Source organism: Lissotriton vulgaris, chromosome 6, assembly GCF_964263255.1.
Source record: "Lissotriton vulgaris chromosome 6, aLisVul1.2, whole genome shotgun sequence".
NCBI classification, from domain to species: domain Eukaryota; kingdom Metazoa; phylum Chordata; class Amphibia; order Caudata; family Salamandridae; genus Lissotriton; species Lissotriton vulgaris.
The window spans coordinates 95,356,045-95,376,202 of record NC_141694.1 but is presented as its reverse complement, the minus strand read 5'-3'; the positions used below and the strand labels follow the sequence as shown (position 1 = coordinate 95,376,202).

General features: G+C 50.0%; 1 protein-coding gene across 2 annotated transcripts in view; it reads right to left on the bottom strand.

The window, feature by feature from the left end:
• LOC147706850 (exportin-5-like) overlaps nucleotides 1–20,158 on the bottom strand; it is a 2,308,032-nt gene that overhangs the window by 811,261 nt on the left and 1,476,613 nt on the right. For both annotated transcript variants that reach the window (XM_086926017.1, XM_086926018.1), the window contains exon 27: nucleotides 19,223–19,282. In XM_086926017.1, the coding sequence (XP_086782143.1) occupies nucleotides 19,223–19,282 (60 nt within the window). The remainder of the gene's footprint in view (nucleotides 1–19,222; nucleotides 19,283–20,158) is intronic.

Genomic DNA, 20,158 nt, shown 5'->3' with positions numbered 1-20,158 from the left:
AGATTCGTGATTGATCTCAGAGAAGTAAATAAGATTGTTGTACCGCAGTTTCCAGTCGTCCCCGACATTACTGCCTTAATGACAATGGTTCCAGCTTCAGCCTCTTGGTTTTCGGTGAATGACCTGAAGAACGCTTTCTTCAACATCCCGATTGCCAAGGAGAGCAGAGACATTTTTGGCTTCAATTTAGGAGGACGAAGCTTCCGCTTCAAACGCGCTCCTCAGGGCTACTGCGAAAGCCCATCTATATTCAGTCAAGCTCTGAAAACACAACTTGATACGATTGTTCTACCTGATGGTGCGACTCTGATTCAGTATGTAGACGATCTACTGATCGCTGCAGATACTGAAGAAATTTGCAAGCAAGCCACACTGTCGTTGTTGCGTCATTTATGTGACATGAAGCATAAAGTCTCTCTTTCAAAATTACAATTTTGCCCACAAGAAGTGACCTACCTAGGTCACATCTTATCGAAGGAGACTGACCCCAGAAAGAATACAGGCAATCGCAAGATTGAGTGCCCCAAGGACACAGAGAGAAGTTCGGGCTTTCTTGGGCATTACATCCTACTGTAGACAATGGATACTGAATTTCTCCCTATTGGCCAAACCTTTGCTGGCACTACTCTGCAAAGACACACCCAATCCTATGCCTTGGTCTGAAGATTGTCAGACAAGTTTCCATGAGTTGCGCGAAGCATTGTGTTCGGCTCCTGTGTTGGGCAACCCCGACTACAGTAAGCCTTTTACGTTATATGTCCATGAGAAGGAAGGTTGCGCATTATCAGTACTGACACAATACCTTGGGGACAAACAGTGCCCATGCGCATATTTCTCAGCGACTCTAGATCCTGTAGCTAAGGCATTACCAAGTTGCTTGAGGGCCACTGCTGCAGCAGCTGTCTGCATTCAACAGTCTGCTGGGTTAGTCATGATTAATACTCTGATCGTTATGGTCCCACATGCAGTAGACATTTTACTAAACAGAACGAAGACGCAGCATTTAACTAGTGCTCGACTGTCCAGCTATGAGCTGACACTGTTAGCGAGCCACATACACATAAAGAGGTGTGATACACTCAACCCCGCTACGTTATTGCCCATTCCGGCAGAGACAGATGAGGTTGAGAAACATGATTGCTGCTTTAGGACAGAAGAAGAGACAAAAGGGAGAGTAGACTTGCAGGACACACCCCTTCCGGAATGTAATGATAATTTATGGGTTGATGGTTCATGCTTCAAGTTGCCAAATGGTGATACGAATGCAGCATACGCTGTGACAACATTGCACATTATTGTAGAGACCGCACGCATCCCCCAGAAATCTGCGCAAGCAGCAGAGTTAATCGCACTTACAAGAGCGTGTGTGTTGGCAACAGGAAAGCGAGTGAATGTGTATACAGATAGCCAATACGCCTTTGGCGTAGCCCATAGTTTTGGACGATTGTGGCGTGAACGTGGGTTCCTGACGTCACATGGTGCAAAAATCCAACATGGTTAGCTAGTTAACGAACTCCTCGAGTCACTGACCTTGCCACTACAAGTTGCGTTCGTAAAATGCAGTGCACACAGAAAGATTCAAGATGATGTTGGTCGTGGGAATGGATTTGCAGACGAGGTTGCGAAAGAGACTGCAAGGAACACAATGAGTCGGATGTACGTTGTAGGTCCTGCTAGATGGATTGCCGATGTGGGTATGTGTGAGGACACTATTGAAAGTGTGAAGTCCATACAAGCTGATGCCACTGAAAAAGAGGTGAATGAATGGAGAGAAAGCAAGGGAAGATTGGATGCGAATGGTTGTTGGGTCGAATTGTCAGAGCACCAACGATGGCTGTTACCCGACGCATATGTACTCGCAGTGGTGACAATGGCCCATGGAATGGCGCACATCAGTGTAAAAGGAATCTGTAAACTGTTGGCCCCAGTATGGCAGAATAGTGGTATCCCGAAATGCGCAGAGAATTTGGTCAGGAATTATATGGTGTGTTTGAAGTACAATCCCGGTAGGGGGACCCAAACTCCAGCTGGTCATTTTGCGCCTCCAACGTACCCGTTCGAGGTTTTGCAGCTCGATTTCATCCACATGGAGAGGTGCAACAATCTGAAATACGTGCTTGTTGTTGTTTGCGCCTTCTCCAGGTGGGTGGAAGCGTATCCCCTGCCTTGTCAACTGCCAAAGCCCTTGTCAAGGAATTCTTCCCTAGGTTTGGGATGCCTAGAATGGTCTGGAGTGATAATGGAAGTGAATTTGTGGGACGGGTGTGGAGAGTGTGCGAATGTCTAGGCATCCACCAGAAGTTCCACGCCGCAAATCACCCCCAATCAGCAGGATTAGTAGAGTGCTACAACGGCACGTTAAAACTGAAATTAGCCAAGGTCCAAGCCAGCACAGGCCTTAAATGGCCTGACGCCCTGCCTTTAGCACTCCTGTCTACCAGAATGATTGTCCATTCTAGATTAGGACTCAGCCCTCACGAAATAGTGTTTGGCCGCCCAGCTAACATCTGGGGCGTGCCAAGGCCAAAGAGGCTAAGCGAAGTAAAGCATCCTGTACTGCTTGACTATTTACACGAATTGACAACTAAATTGCGTGTTTTACACCAACAGGTTCACAGTTCCTCTCCGCCAGCCTCTGACGATCCAGGTCACTCCATTGAACCCGGCACCTGGGCGCTAGTGCGGAATTTTCAGCGCACGAACAAGGTGGACCGGACCGTACCTCGTCCTTCTTTCCACAAGATCAGCCGTTCGGGTGGAAGGAAAGAAGAACTGGATCCACGGGACCCACTGTAAACGGGTCCCTCTGCCTCTTCCATATGACCGGTGGGTCCAGGACGGAATCGCGGACTCTGAGACCGAAGCTGTACCTCGCTTTGCACTCTTCAGCGATGCACGACTGAAAGGAACTGGTACAGAAAAGGAGAGTGATCGTATTTTGCAAGGATTTGTGCCTCCGTCAATGCAGTTGGACACTACAGAACCTGAAACATTGTTCGAAGACCACACTGTACCTGGGAAACAACGATATAATCTGAGGTCAAGAACAAGAGACTAATAAAAACAAATTAATACGATTCTCTCTTCCCCAAAGAACTATTTTTGATTTTACAGCTCTCTCGACCAGGGAACCTGCTAATTTTTGATTTTCGAACCGCCATCCGGTTCTTCTGCTAGGGTCGCGGTTGATAGTCTGAGGAGTGCAGCTGGGGACGCCTAGGTCAACGGTTCTGGTAGGTCTGAGGGAATTACCCCGGACTGAACAAAGCGCACTCCTTGGCAGAATCAAACTCCCACCGCGGGCAGCAACTAGAGGATGGAGTTTCCGAGGGTAGAGAGACCTGCTAGACCCACGAACTTTAAAAAGCAAATATGCACTGTGATGGCCAGAAAGAGATTCTTGATAGTATGTATTCTACCGTTGTGCAGCATAACGATGTTCTTGATTAGCTATACTCTATCCACGTTCCAAGTTACCTTTGTAAATAACACTCAGCCCACACCTCCTCCTACTGTTCCTACACACTCCTTTCACCCTCTGCCTGAACACGAGTCTGCCAGAAGACTAGAATTTGTAAATAACTCATTCATCCAACTCCTACACCAGCACCAATCTATAATGAACACATCGAACTGTTGGATATGTGGACTTATGCCACACACAACCGAAAAGGGTATCCATTACTTCGTCCTGCCATTCAGTTACTATGGTTCTCTGTGGGCTTTTCAGACAATGTTCCTGTTTGCCATAGAACCATATCCCCCACGTCCCACAGGGAGCAGTTCCAGCAACAAGGCACTAGTGGCAGGAGTAAGGAATATGAGCAGGGATATCGACACATATCGAACGATTCCCAAAGATGAGTTTACCCCGTACAGTAGGTGGAACATCACCAAATATGGGATTTCCTTAAATGAGAGCCAGAAATCGAAGAAATCCTCCCCGGTTTGGGTAGTACCCCACAGAGGTCACCTATGTCTGCAAGGTATTGGCAGGGATCCCAAAGCACAGTTGGGGAAGAGCGTATGCACAGAAACGTACGTGTTTGCATCCCGAACTTCCCCTCCATTCTTGGCAGCTAAGGGTACATACTTCATCTGCCATGACAAAGCATACACTTGGTTGCCCCCTGACTTCTCGGGCACATGTTTTATCTCGTTTCTGCTGCCACCCACCTATACGGCCGGGGCAGATTACCATCGGACAAGGACAGTTAGGGGTGTCGTGAGCCAAGACGACACTGCGGGTCAAGAATTTGGGGACTTCGCAAAGGGTTTTCTGCCCTTTTGGGGGCCTATGGTGAACAGCAGGAACATTCGCCAGTTAACAAGGGTAGTCGAATCCGCCGTGACCGAAACGGCCGGTGCCCTTAGTAATTTGACAGCTGAGCTCCAGTCGGACCGGCTTATGACTCTTCAGAACCGGGTTGCCCTAGATGTCATACTTGCAGACCGTGGTGGTGTATGTAGGGTGATCCAATCCAGTTGCTGCATTTTCATCCCTGATAATGCTCCGACAGTGTACCAGGCCATCTCCAAACTGCACAAAATCTCTGATTCCCTTCATGTGGATAGAGGGGATTGGTCCCTGCTAGGGTGGTTCTGGGAACTGATCTCTGCCTCGGGATGGAAAACTCTGATCTTCATTGGGATGATCTTAGCCATTCTATTTACGTTCTGCCTGTTTGTGCAGTGCGCTCCTGCAATATGTGGCCTCTGTGCTACTTCATTTGTAAGGGAGCCTGTGTCAAGGGACGAATTGAGCAACAGAATGATGCTACAGCAGCATATGCACAAGTTACTACTTGTGTAACGATATATCTGTAAGAGACATTAGTTAGTGATAGATTCCTTACCTTAGAATATCCCCAGGCGTCAGACTGGATCCGCAAATTTTTGCGTAGCAGTACCCTTGCGCGTCGGCAGGCGTCGTCTGCGGCTCCGCGTCCGTCGTCAGCGTCGTGGGCGCCGTGATGACGTCGACGGAGTACTTAGACGCCGCCTCCGCGTGCTGACGTCAGTTCTTAGCCACAGCTTTTCCGCGCCAGAAGCGCAGAGCCATGACAAAAAACCGACACTGGTGCCAAGAAACTAGGGCCCTGCAAGGGGATGACCTTAACCCTAGATATCGGTTCGCAGAACGGGGAGGATGGGTGGGTCGGTAAGGAATCTATCACTAACTAATGTCTCTTACAGATATATCGTTACACAAGTAGTAACTTGTGCATCTGAAAGAGACACGTTAGTGATAGATTCCTTACCTTAGAATAGATAACCCAGCAATACCATCCCCGCGGTGGCGGGACTGCAAACCAATATTTACACCAGAAAGTCCTGGAGAACCGAGCGGCCAAAGAAACCGTCTCTCCGGACTTGACTATCCAGGCAGTAGTGCCTAGCAAACGTGTGCAACGAGGCCCACGTAGCCGCCTGGCAAATGTCCTGCAAGGGCACACCTCGACCCAAGGCAGTTGTAGTGGCCGTGGCTCGAGTGGAATGAGCCCGCAGCCCAACAGGTGGTTCCTTCTTAGCCAAGGAGTAACACGCCTGGATGCACATGATAATCCATCGTGAGAAGGTCCTCTTGTGCACCGCTTTCCCTTTCTTAGCGCCCGCGTACCCTACAAAGAGTTGATCATCCACCCGGAACTGGCGTGTGCGATCCAGATAGAACGAGAGCGCACGTTTTGGGTCCAGACGGTGGAGCCTCTCCTCCTCTCTCGAGGGGTGCGGAGGCGGAAAGAAGGTGGGCAATGTGATGGACTGCCCAATGTGGAAGGCCGTGACCACCTTTGGCAAGAAAGAGGGCCTAGTCCTCAAAACAACCTTGTACGGATGGAATGACAGGAAGGGAGGCTTACAAGAGAGGGCCTGGAGCTCACTCACTCTCCTGGCAGAGGTGATGGCTACCAGGAAGGCAGTCTTCAAAGAAAGAAGGCGAAGCGGACAGTTATGAAGCGGCTCAAAGGGAGCGCACATCAGAAAGGTGAGAACCAGGTTCAAGTCCCACTGAGGCATCACGAAAGGAACAGGAGGAAAGGTATGAGTGATGCCTTTCAGGAATCTGTTAACAATAGGGGACTTGAACAAAGAAGGTTGGTCAGGCAGCCTCAGAAAGGCTGAAAGAGCCGAAAGATAGCCCTTGAGAGTGCCCAGAGCAGAGCCCTGCTGGGCAAGAGAAAGAAGGAAGAGAAGAACCTCTGAGACAGGGGCATTGAGGGGATCCACAGCCTTTGCTGTGCACCATGCCACAAATCTGTTCCACCTGCAGGCGTATACCGTCTTTGTGGAGGGACGCCTGGCTGCCAGAATGATGTTGCAAACTTCAGGAGGCAAGTCAAATGGCCTCAACTGTCGCCGCTCAATCTCCAAGCATGGAGGTGGAGACTGGACAGGTTCGGGTGGAGGACCGTCCCCTGCTGCTGCGACAGAAGGTCCTCCTGAAGAGGCAGACGAATCGGGGGATCGACTGACATGCTGAGTAGCTCGGGATACCAGTACCTTCGAGCCCAGTCCGGAGCCACAAGGATGACTTGTGCCCGGTCGCGCTTGATCTTCTTCAGCACTCTGGGCAGAAGTGGTATAGGCGGAAAGGCGTACAACAGACCGCAGCTCCACTCGCGACGAAAAGCGTCTCCGAGCGAGTGCCGCCTTGGAAATTCCAACGCTCAGAACTGATGACATTGCGCGTTCTCTTCGGTGGCGAATAGATCTAACCAAGGCTCTCCCCATTGCCGAAAGAGGCCTTGCGCCACGTCCGAGTTCAGACGCCATTCGTGATCCATCGAGCACCGACGGCTGAGTTCGTCCGCCCTGGCGTTCAGAGAACGGGCCAGGTGTTGAACCACCAGAGTCACGCCCTGATGTTCCAGCCATTGCCAGAGAAGCAGAGCCTCCTGGCAAAGGGTCCACGACCCCACTCCGCCCTGTTTGTTGCAGTACCACATGGCGGTAGTGTTGTCGGTGAACACTTGCACTGCGCTCCCTCGGACAGACGGGAGGAATGCTTTCAGTGCCAGACGAATCGCCCGCAGCTCCAACAGGTTGATATGGAGCCGGGACTCCGCCGGAGACCAGAGTCCTCTGATCTCTGCCTCTCCCAAGTGGCCTCCCCAGCCCTGGAGGGACGCGTCCGTCACAACTACGTGCTCCGGTTGGGGAAGGGAGAGGGATCTGCCGTTGACCCAATCGCGGTCCGTGAGCCACCACTGCAGCTGTCTCGCAGTGCCCTACGAGATCAGGACATGGCCGGACAGGTCGCCCCGGTGCTGGGCCCACTGAAACTTCAGGTCCCACTGCAGAGCCCGCATCCGCCACCGTGCGTGATGCACCAGAAGGATGCAGGAGGCCTTCAGCCCCAGAAGCCGCAGCGTCAACCTGACCGAAACCCGGGATAACGGCCGAAAGACCGGAATCAGAGCCTGTATATCCCGGACCGGCTGTTCGGGCGGGTAAACCCGAAACTGCGCCGAGTCGAGAACCGCTCCGATGAAAAGGAGCTTCTGAGAGGGACACAGGTGCGACTTCGGCACATTGATGGAAAATCCCAGCAGGTGCAGGAGATCCGCCGTTGTCTGGAGGTGGCTGACGACTGCCTGGGGCGAGTCCGCCTTCAACAACCAGTCGTCTAGGTAGGGGAAGACTGACACCCCTAACCTGCGCAGGTGAGATGCGACCACCGCCATCACTTTCGTGAACACGCGTGGGGCGCTGGTAAGGCCGAAGGGGAGCACGGTAAACTGAAAGTGCTCGTGGCCTACCGTGAACCGCAGGTAACGCCGGCAGGACGGGGATGTGGAAATATGCGTCCTGCAAGTCCAACGCTACCATCCAGTCTCCTGGGTCTAGGGCAGCCAAGACCTGAGCCAAGGTCAGCATTTTGAACTTCTCCTTCCGGAGGAAGCCGTTGACGTTCCTCAGATCCAAGATAGGGCGTAGGCCCCCTTTGCCCTTCTTGGGTACCAGGAAGTAGTGGGAGTAGCAACCACGACCTACTTCTGGCCCAGGAACGCGCTCGATGGCCCCCTTGGCCAAGAGGGCCGAAACTTCCTCCTGCAGGAGCCGCAAATGATCCCCCGATACGCGGTGGTATTGCGGTGGCATGGCTTGAGGGGTCGTCTCGAAGGGGAGGGAGTAGCCCCTTCGGACGATCTGCAGCACCCACCTGTCCGAAGTGACTGTGCGCCAGTGAGAGTGGTGATGGCGAACCCTGCCCCCCACTGGCGTCACATGGGCCGAAAAGCACGGACTAGGAGGGTTTAGAGGCGGATGCTGCGGGGGCAGGTGTGGACTGGCTCCGCTTGCCTCCCCAACCGCCTCCACGGCGGTTTCCACGGCCGCCGCCGCGCTGGACGACAGTTTGCGGCGAGTGGCTGGCGGCACGCGTGGGGACGCCCCTTCCTTGGCCACGAACGGAGCGAAAGGCACCCACTTGCTGGCGCGGGGCCGAGAGGCCCAAGGACTTGGCCGTAGCCCTGGAGTCCTTAAAGCGCTCAAGCGCGTGGTCTGCCTTGTCGCCAAAGAGGCGACGGCCATCGAACGGCATGCCCATGAGGGTATTCTGAACATCAGCCGAGAAGTTGGCGGATCTGAGCCAGGCGTTGGGTCGAATCGCCACCGTCGTAGCCATCGCTCTGCCCAGCGAGTCAGTTGTATCCAGTCCGCACCTGATCGAATACTTCGCTGCGTCCCGGCCCTCCACTAGGGCTTGGCCGAGTTTGGCCCGTACCTCCAACGGACACTCTGGCAGCAATTCCGCCACCGTTTCCCATATAGAATGGGTGTAACGGCCCAAGAGGCATGCGGTGTTGGAAGACCGCAGTCCTAAGCTAAGGGACGAGAATACCTTTTTGCCAAAGGCCTTGTACCTCTTGGATTCCCGGTCAGGGGGAGCCGACGGGAAGGCGGTCTGGGAGTTAGAGGCCTGGATAACCAGACTCTATGGGGTGGGGTGGGTGGACAGGAAGCATGGGTCGCCCGGAGCCGGGCGGTGGCGTCTGGCCATGTTCCTATCTACAGGCGAACCTGTAGCGGGCCTGGACCAAGTGCCCAAAAGAACGTCCGACAAGGCCTCATTAAACGGCAGCATAGGCTCCATGGAGCATGACTGCGGCTTAAGGACCTCAGTGAGGAGGTTAGTCCTCACGGCCGCGACAGGGAGCTCAAGGCCCAATGCCTTAGCAGCCCTCATCAACACCACACTATATGTCGCGCCCTCCTCCGAAGCCACGGAAGGAGGAGAGACGAATCCAGTGTCTGGAGAGGTGTCCAGGCCACTGGCCTCCCCAAGGTCTCCTGTCCAGTCCATGTTAGACTGACATTCCCTTGTCAGAGGGTCCTCAGACCCCTCCCAATCCTCCTCTTCCCCCATCTCCTGAGACTCAGGGTCGTAGGTGAATGAGGATGGTTCATAGGGATGGAAATCCCCGAACGGCGTCAAGATCGGCGCCGACAGGTGCCGTCCCGACGCCGGAACCCACAGGCATTGGGGACGGCGTCGGCCAAGGCCGACGCCGGAGGGGACACCACACGGACCGATCCCGGGGGGGTCGTAAGTTCCACCGGGGACGTTCCAGCGCCCGACGAGGGCCGAACGGCACCCTGCGGCGTCGGGCCCGAAGGCACCGACGACGCCGGGACCGCTGAACCCTGCGGCGCCGAGCCCGAGGGCAGCGGCGGCGTCGGGATCGTGGAGCCCTGTGGCGCCGGCGCCGAAGACGCCGGCGGCGTCGAGGCCAAAGCACCCGACGGCGTCGGGGTCGCAGCCCCCGACCCACTAGGGCCCCCAGACGGGTTCGCTGGGCCCGAAGGCGCCGCGGAACCCGTCGGAGAAGAAAGGGACCTCATGGCCATGAGGAAGCGCTCTATCTCCTCCGGCGTCGCGTTCAGCCCAGGGACCGGGGGGTATGGAGCCGAACGCGGCGCCCGCGACTCCTGAGGAGTCGCGTGGGCCGTGTCACCCGAACCCCTGGCCGCATCGCGCGAGCGTCGGGGGGAGTCGGAAGAGCGATGATGTCTCTTCGACTTCTTATGCTTCTTACCTGACGACTTGGACCCGGAGGAGTGGCGCCGACTCCTGGAGCTGTGACGGCTCCGGCCCCGCGACCTGTCCCTCGACCTCCCGTGGGACCGGGACCTCACACGGCGCGGGGCCGACTGGCGGATCTCGAGTCGCCTGCGGGACCGCTCCCGCCTGGCCTTCCTCGAGAGGGCCCGACAGTCGGGGCAGGCCTCGTCGTCATGGTCTATGCCCAAACACGTCAGGCACAGGCGGTGCGGATCCGTAACCGACATGAGGCGTTCGCACTCGTCGCAGTGCTTGAAGCCGGGCATCCCTAACGGCACCGTCGGAGTCGTGAAGACTTCGAAGTAGATCAAAAGATCCAAAAAGTTAGTCAAAAAATGACTAGGGAACTGCGTTTTCCAGATCTGCGCTGGCTGGCGCGGAAAAAAAGAAGAACCGACGTCAGCACGTGGAAGCGGCGTCTAAGTAGTCCGTCGACGTCATCACGGCGCCCACGACGCCGATGACGGACGCGGAGCCGCAGACGACGCCTGCCAACGCGCAAGGGTACTGCTACGCAAAAATTTCCGGATCCAGTCTGACGCCTGGGGATATTCTAAGGTAAGGAATCTATCACTAACGTGTCTCTTTCAGATCCATGAATTCGTTAATACAGATTTGGACTCAGATTGTCATGAGTTATTGCCTAATATGAGGGCAAAAGGAGGGTCTGTGGTTCCGAAATTCTGGACCCTGCTGTGATATGGTACCGAGGTCCAACACTCGTGTCACAAAATATCGTCGTACCATGACGAATTTGTTATCGGCAGACCGGTAATGATTAGGACATTATCCCTGTGCATTTGCGGCTTCTTTGAGCGATGCCAACACCCTCAAATCGTGGTTTCCGTTCTGAACCCTCGGACTCCATTTTGTGAACGGCATCCATCTTATGCCTTGCCCTCATATAAGTCAATTGATTAAGGTCGAGCTTGATCTGAAAGGACACGTCCACCTTAGCTGACTCCCCCATGACCTGGCCGAACTGACTCCACCACCTCCAGCCAAACCTGTTAGGGCAGCTCCTCGCCCAGTGGCCGAGTAAGATATCATCAAAGCACCACATGCCATAAACCATTCACTACATACAGACCATGTTTTCTACACACATACACCTGTCCATGTTCCTTGTTTATGGCCAGTTTTATGACGAGGAGGTGCCCTGTTTTATTGGGGTTTCATCGATATCTGATCATAATTCCGGGCTGGGCTGGGACATCTATCACAAACTGGACATCTAAAATATGGGTTGGTCAACATGACTGTGCTTTCTGCCTTATTATGGAAATATGTATATGACCGTATTGTAAACTCAAGAATTCTTGCGTGCAGCTGTTATTTCTGTATATAAGGAGAAGACTGGTTCTGTAAAAACGAACAGTCTCCTGAGAACTTACGACCCGTGCTGTCGTGCTTCTAGGACACATGTTACTTGGTTGCAGCCAATAAAACTCGATCTCTGACTTCAACTAGAAGACTCTTGGTTTCTGTGGTCCGGAACAGGGAGAACTCAGAGGTCTTCGGGTGTTATCCCCTGGCACCACCGGGTTCCTAAAAACCCGGCACCTCAATCCCAAAGCCAGGAGTGTCTAACATAACACAACTACTGAGACAAAACAACAGAATGGTATAAATGAGACATGCATATGTGTGCCTCTTTCTTTTCACCATTGTTGAGGGAGGGCAAGGAAAGATCGGCCCATTTAAAGCTTTACCTCCCTTGAATCATTGTTCCAATATACAAATTCAGGTGCCAGATCCTACACTCTCACTTGGTGCTGTGTATAGAAGAGGCATCCGTGACAGGAATCCCAGACCCCGGCCCATCCACTGTAACAGCTCCCAAAGGCTAGAACTTCACAACTATGTCCAGTATATGTATGTAAATGAATGCCATGTAAAGGATTTGAGTGTGCATATTTTCTGTTAATATTAAGATATAATGGGATTTGTTTTAACTGTCTGTGGACCTCATTTGAGATCCAAATCTAAATAAAAGAACTGAATTGAATTGTGAAACACAGGTGCCTGTGGCTGGGTAGAAACAATAAAGGAAGTAATTACAGACATAAGTGGCAGATGACTAATTAGTGTGCCACTGAAGGGAACTACTACAGGGACACCTGAGCACAGTTAAAGCAGGATTTTATTGTTTTCTGTTTTAAGAGTATTGTCCATTTGGTTTTAGGTTAGATTGACAGTGCAGGTGTCTGTCTGCAAGACCTACTTTTATGAGTACTTAGATATATAGTGGACTTTGGCACCACCAGAGGGATATTTCATCTCACCTCGTGTTATTGGCTGTATCATTCCACTATCTGTGAAGTCCTTGCATTTCAAGGAGGCTCATCAAATTACTGTGTATAAATAACTATTAACACAGTACACATACATTATTAGCAGCGGTTTATATCCTGAAAACTCAGTATAGTACTAGCAGTTAGTCCGAGTAGACTTCCCAGACCTTCCTGTACATACCTAATAGACTGTTTACTCTTCTTTGACACAATAGGCATTCCCTCTGAGCCAATCACTAATAGGGAGACCCCGCTCAACCTCAATGGTGAACTAGATCTCTTTTCTGTATTTTGAGGCCGGTGGACACCATCTAGTTCTAATCCCCCTTTTTTCCAGGGGCGCAACTTTAAGGTTGGCAACGAGAGGCATCCAAGTGACATGTTTCAGAATGTCATGCATTTGTGCTCAGTAGCCTTGAACAACAAGATATTTCCATATTGTATGAAAGTAAGTACCTGTGTTACAATACAAACAATTAGTGCTAGGGCTTCTGTCCATTTTCCACAGCCTTTAAGTGTTACAGTAAAATCTGAGGAAGTATCTGAACTGGAGAAGACAAAGTTGTGATGATGTCACTAACTCGGAGACGGCCATCTTTGGTTTCCGTAAATTCTTCATCCTCCAATATGCTGTGTTGTAACTCTTAGTGAGCTCGAAGTCCTTACAGAGGGGTAGGCATGTTTAACGCTAGAGAACAATACATTTTGGAAATGCCATTCCATTCTAGTTTTTCCACTGTCAGCTTAGGTTTGAGACGGTTGAAATCCTGGGTAGTCCCCAGTTGTAAACGTGGTGCACTTGTATGTAACAGAGGAATTGTGATTTGTGAAGTGCATACTCCTGTGACAATTGCTAGAAAGAGTAGATGTGGTCAGATTGTCAAACATCTCCTAGTCGTAGGTTATCTATCAGATTCCATGGTTGAAAACCACCTTGGTGCACCACTCAGGTAAGCCAGGTGCCATGCCACAGGGGCTTCTCCAGGTTAATGTGTCCTCCCATGTATTCCATTTTAATGTATGCTGCAGACAGTCGAAGAGTATTCTAATGATTAGGGGTAATGCCAGGGGGGACTTCTTACCATGCGGTGCGGATAGTTGTCAACTGCACCAACTTCAAGTCTGAAAGCAGTCGTTTCTGCCTGAAATAGCCACTCAGGTACTGGGATTAGTTATATGACCCAATAGTAAAAGATCCTCTGCCGATCGTGATCTGGAGATGCATGGATTAGTGACATGCTCAGTATTTACTCGTATATATGTGGCTTTCTACCAGCTCGCCGTAAAAGCAGGTGAATCTCTGTACACTTGGAGGATCTGCATGAATCTACGTAGTTAGTGTCTCTGTGTATAGAGGTATGTGGTCCTCATGACCCTCCCTTCATTTGTGTCGCCAGATCTGTGCATCTCACCTACTTTACTCGGTCAGGGATTCCATGACAGGTGCGAACAGAACTGGGGACATCCCTGTCTGGCTTCGGGTTCTATGGAAAAGGATGCAGAGAGAACCCCATTGACATGGACATGGGCCCATGCAGTAACATGGATAGCAATACTTTTATATATATTTTTTTTACTGCAGCAGGCTTTTTAATGTTTAAGTCAGGACTTAAAATGCCAGTGCTTGTTTTTTTGGGTGAGTAACCCTAAATGTATATTTTCTTTAAATGGGAGGGTTATAGTGATAAAGGATAATACTGATACAGGGACCTACCAGGCACATGAAGCAATGGAACTTGCAGCAGGGAAAAAATACAATGCAAGCTAGACAAAGACAAATATGGCATGGGGCACATCTATTTCAAACCCTGCTAGAACGTTGATCCTAACAGCTTCACTCAGAGTGGGTAGATCGAAACCTGCCTTATGCACAAGTGAGAGCATTTACCAAGAATCCCCAGTCAACACAGGAAGAACAGAAGGGATGCTATCATACATGCCTTTCCAGTCACGCTTCTGAGACAATAATCATGAAAAAATGTGCATTTTGGAGCTATTCAATCAAATGAAGTAGGTTAACAAAATAGAAATCCTATGAAGACGGATGACCTGACTACAACAGGTAAAAAAAATTATACTTCCATTTGGTAGTGGGTTTTCTGGTCGAGATTCCTCACCTTGTGAATGTCCCAACACACCAGACTCAATCCGAAAACCTACGTAGCAATTCTCTCAGGCTGAGGTAGGCGGTGTAGTGTAGCTCCACTTCGGGTCCGTCATGCCTGAGATGTAACATTCGGACCACTATATCTGTGCCACCTCAGAGCACTGATCATACCAACTAGTGAACTCTCAACTTTTTTTTTTTACATGCCTGCTAACAGCTCTCCATTATGTTCTGTCTGTTTTTTCTTATTACCTGTGTACTTGTTGTAAAGCTCTTTGATAAACTCGGGTCCTCTCTAAAACTCTCTAAAAACGGACGTTTGTGATCTTCGACTGCGCCAACGGACGCCAAGCCATTGAAATGAGAATATGACAGTGTGCAGACGTCCAAATTGGGATCTTATTAATGGACTGTGTTAATCCATTCCATAGAGCAGGGAGGGCAGTGGGTCCATGAGGTATCTGCTGTTGGATAGAGTCTCTAACAGAAAAGGCATTACCAAAGGTAAGTAACTTGTTCTTCTGATGGAGACTTCTAACCGCAGATTTCTCACCTTCTGACTAGGTACCACGGCAGTACACTTCCCCCTGTGGTGTGTCCGTGAATTGGCATGGACTAGTCAATACTATAAGAGGGATGAGGCAAAATTCCCATCCTGACAGACCTGGCTATTCAGGAAGTAGTGCTTTGTGAATGTGAAAGTCTGACAGATATCTATTACTGGAACACAGTGTGTCGCACAATGCTAGTTGCTTTTGCTCTGGTAGAATGAGAGTGCACACATTCTGGGGGATGCTTTTAAGCCACCCCATAATATATCTTGCTGCAGAACTCAATCCATCGGGAGATGGTTCTCTTTCATATGGTTTTGCCTTTCTTAGCGCCAGAGAAACTGACGAAAAGTTGGTCATCCTGTCAGTAATATCTGGTCAATCAACATAGGTGATGGCCCTCTTCGGTTTGAGATGAAGGAGCCGCTCTTCCTCTTTGGAGGGATGAGGCGGTGCGTAGAAAGCTCCAAGGTGATGGATTGCCATATGTGAAAGGACAAGACTAGGAAGGAATGCCACTTTTGTCTGGAGATCTAATTTATCTGGGAAGAAAGATGTTTATGGTGATACCACGGACAATGCCTGGAGTTCACTCACTCACCAAACTGATGTTATGAAGATGTAGAATATCTTCTTGTAGGTTAGTAGGCAAAGAGGACAACTGTGCATTGGTTCAAAGATAGTGGACATTAGATAAGTGAGAATCAAATTAAGATTCAACGGCAGCATCAGTGTTGGTGAGAACATGTGGATCAGCCCCTTCAAAAAATGCATAAACACAGGTGACTTGAAGAAAGATGGATGATCAGATACATGCAAGAACGCTGAATGGTAACCTTCAACAGATGCAACAGCAAGCCCATGCCGGGCTAAGGATAAACAAAACAGGAGAACATCCGATAACTGTGCATTCAGGGGTTGGATATCTCAGGAGGAACACCGGACAACTACGTTTTTCCAGCCTCTTGTGTAAACAGATGTAGTAAATGGACACCTGGCAAGAAAGTTGACACTGATCACTTCAGTGGAAAATTCGGAAGAGACTCCAATGGTGCCATTCAATCTCCACACATGGAAGTTCTGGTTGTGCAGGCTGGGGTGTAAAACACTGCCCCGCTGCTGGAGGTCCTTCTGAAGGGGCAGCCATATTGAGGACACTTGTTTATGTTCAGAAGTCGGGCTACAGTAGTCTCCTTGCCCAGTCTGGAGCCACTAGGATGACTTGGGCCAGGTCTTTCTTGATCTTTTTCAGCAGACGGAGGGGGCGGAAAGGTGTACAGGAGTTTAGAAACCAAATACTGGCAATAGGAGGTCAGTGTCTAGAAACTGAATTAGAGTTCTGATGAGCTTGTACTCCATTGCAACCGTGACAGAGTACCCTCTCTGCCACACTAAAGGTATTCCCACTTTATTAACAGACAGGGGGATGGCCCCAATACATACACGGTTTGATACTATGCATTCTCTATGGTGAAGTGATCGAGCTAGGGTTCTCTTCTTTGTTGGAAAATATTCTGTGCCATCTTTGGGTGTAATGGCCATTTGTGATCTGCTTGGTAACAATGGCAGCGTTTATCCGCCTTGGTGTAAAGATCTTGCCAGATGCTGAGCATTCAGGGAGATGGGCCTGGGAGTTCAGCCACTGCCAGAGACGAGGACCTCCCGGCACAGAGCCTATGACCCCACTCTGCCCTGGTAGTTGTAATACCACATGGCGGTCAAGTTGTCTGTGAGACGCTGCACACATGCCCATTTGATGGTTGGGAGGAATTGCAAATCTGTGCTGGGTGGTCCATAAGCAGGATACAGGAGGCCAAGAGGCAAATATGTCTCAGAGCCGCTCTCCTTGAGAACCAGGTGAAGGGTTGAAACACTGGGGTCAAAGTCTGAATGTCCTGGAGTTGTTGAGTCTGAGGCAGGGCTGGGAAGAGTAGTCTCTAGGATGGCTCCAATGAAGGGTAAAATATATGACTATAATACATTGATGGGAAACCCCAACAAAGTCAAAAGGTTGACTGTCATCTGGAAGTGGCTTACGAATGTCAGAGGAGAGCCCGTCTTTAGCAGCCAGTTGTCGAGGTATGGGAAGAATGGTATTCCCAGCCTCTGCAAATGGGTTTCACCCACCACCGTTACCTTTATGAATACCTGAGGAGCACTGGTAAGGCCAAAGGATAGCACAGAGAACAGAAAGTGCTCTTGGCCTACATGAAACCGCAGTTAATGTCTGTGGGCTGCAGGTCCGGAATGTGAAAAAAGGAGTAATGCAAGATTCTTCTGAAGCATCAAAAGGGGCATTGCTGTTGATGGTTCTGCTGAACCAGCAGAACTAAGCTCAGAACGTGACATGGCCTTTCTTTCTTTATTCAAGAGCAGAGTACACCTTCACTTTGAATAGCCTAGAGCCATCAAAAGGCATGTCCTTGAAGGACTGCTTAACATCTGATGAATGGCCCGTGGAGCGAATCCCGGTGCAACACCCTAGTACTACGTTGGTATTGACTATCCTACCTACACAGTCAGTGTCTTTTACTGACTGTTTCAATGCATCTAGTCCGTCTAAGATCACCCGCTGGAAGGTTGGACGGAAGTCATCTGGGACAGCTGGCAAGATGTCCACCCCTTTGTCCCATGGTGCATCCAAATACTTGCCCAGGAGGCATGTTGTATTTACAGACTTAAGGGCAAAACTATCTGAGGAGAAAATTCATTTAGCGAATGTCTCCATCCTCTTAGATTCTATGCCAGGAGTAGTGGTAGAGATTGCACTGGGCTTCAAGTGCTAGTGGATGTTTGAACCACCAGGCTTACGGAGTGGAGAGATGCAGCACGAAGACAAGTATAGGTGAGCAGGCCTGTGCAGCTTGCCACCTGACGATTAAACGGTGTAAAAATACTGGCTTTGCCAAGGTGCCTACCAGAATATTCGTCAGGGCCTCATTAAATGGGAGGAGAGGTTTCTGGTTGGACTGTGCGGGATTGAGAACCTCTGCAAAAACAATCTTTACTTCTTGAGTACCTAGCGCAAGTCACGTCAAAAACCTCAGCCGCTTTCCGAATAACTGTTGAAAAGGAGGCAGACTCCTCGGTGGCTATAGCTGGATTTGGTGAGGAGGGGCCAATGTCTCAGGAAATGTCCAGACCACAGGCCTCCTGGAGGTCATCAAAAAGATTGCCATTTTGATTTTAGTTATTGTCAACAACCCTTTCATATTGTGGGGCCAGTTCTGAGTGGGCATATAGATGAGTTCTGGGCTGGGGAGTACGGGTCTTTGAGCCCAATAAACCTCTTGGCTCGGTTTCCAGCACTGGTGATGTCAGCATCAGCATCGACGCACAAATTGGTGGCATGGTGCCGTGGGAGGGATTGTGTGTGGCGCCAGGGACTGAGCCAGCACGGCCGAAGTCGAGGAAGAGGTTGGCCTCTGTTTAAAGTCAAGGGGCACAGATGGCTTTGATAATGCATCCGTCAACTGTGAACCAAATGGAGGCCATCTCGGAACCACGGACCTGAAGGTGCTCTCGGGGGATCCGGTGAGGCACTGAAAATCTGGTCCATGGCCATGTTTAGCTATTGCAATGCTGCTGTCTGTTCAGTGCGGAGCTGAAACAGGACTAGTGTCGGAGTTGGTTCTGCTGGGGAGTGATTCTGTGTCCTAGAGGTGCCCGAAGTGATGCGAGCTCCGAAAGGCAGGACAAGGGAGACCCATATGTTGAATTGTGCTATTTAAAGGACTTCTTGGACTTGGTAGGGCTCCGTGACCTCGATGACGACTGGTCACAGAAGCTGCCTCTAGAGGGGGAGCGCGCCCGCGCTCTTGACCAGGAACACTTCTTCTGCTTGTGGAGTTCAGAGTTGAGGTAAAAAAGTCTGTCAGAAGTGAAAGGATTTGAGAAGCTCCGGATCCACGACGGCAGCCGGTGAAATAAAGGAACTGACATCAGCATATGGAGGTGGCACAGATATAGTAGTCCCAACGTCAAAGCTGGAGAGTGATAGACCTGAAACAGAGCTGCATGATGCCACCTACTGAGCCACAAGGGATTTGTTACGAGCATTTCCAGAACCAATCTGGTACCTGAGGGAATTCACAATGTGAGGCGTCTCTATAAGAAAAGGAACCAGGTGAAGGTTCTTTGCAACTCCATACAAGTCTTAGTTCTTTATAATCCCTAGCTCCACAAATAAGAAAAATGTACTTACCACTGGGCTTATTTGTAATGACCGGTGAACTCCAAACATTAGCAGCGCCACAGGAAGTAACTGAAAAACATAACAACATTGTCACACTGGGCCGTGCCAAGATTTATCAATGTTTGACAGCCTAGAAAGCAGATTAAGCTACTACCTCATCAGTGCTTTCACTACCACCACATACTATACCAAGATGTTAGGTGAGTGGTGTGTGAGCCTCAACAAGAACAAGATGTACAGCAAGGAAAATAGCCACAAAGAACAATGTTCATATTGTTCGAAAGTTGTGAACTCTCTAGATTAACCCTTGGACAAAGGGGCCTCAAAATAAATTACTGTGAGGAAATAGGGTGTATTACATGGTGTGGTTTTGCAACCTCACTGTGTGATACACATACCAACCCATTTAGGACCAACAGATTTCATTTGTTAAACTTTTAGCTCAACCCAGGTGTGCTATGGTTTTGAGCAGATAGGCTTACACAAAGCATGTAAAGCATTTAAACTACACCAAAACAACTGAAGAAGAAATACACAAGACACTCTACAAATCGAACAACAGTTAATAACAAGCATTTGCAATGCAACGGTCTCGCATTTGTGAGAGTTAGAGCTATTGGCCTTGTAAATGACAATGTCTTTTAGCCATATGTTTTTGTTTGGAGTGGATGAATCCATGTGGTGTGAATGGGAATTATGTGGGTTGAATTGGTATTGTTAGTTGTGGAATTGTGTGGTGTGGAGTGGATTTGTGTAGTGGAATTCAGTGGCATAGTGTACAGTGGGATTGTGTGGATATTAATTATGTGGTATTGAGCATAGTGGAATTATATGGAATGGGATTGTGAGTTTATGAAGTGTGATTATGTGTAATGGTATTTTGTGTTGTGGTGTGGTATGTCGTGGAGTTTAATTATTTGGTGTGTTGAATTTTGTGGCATGATG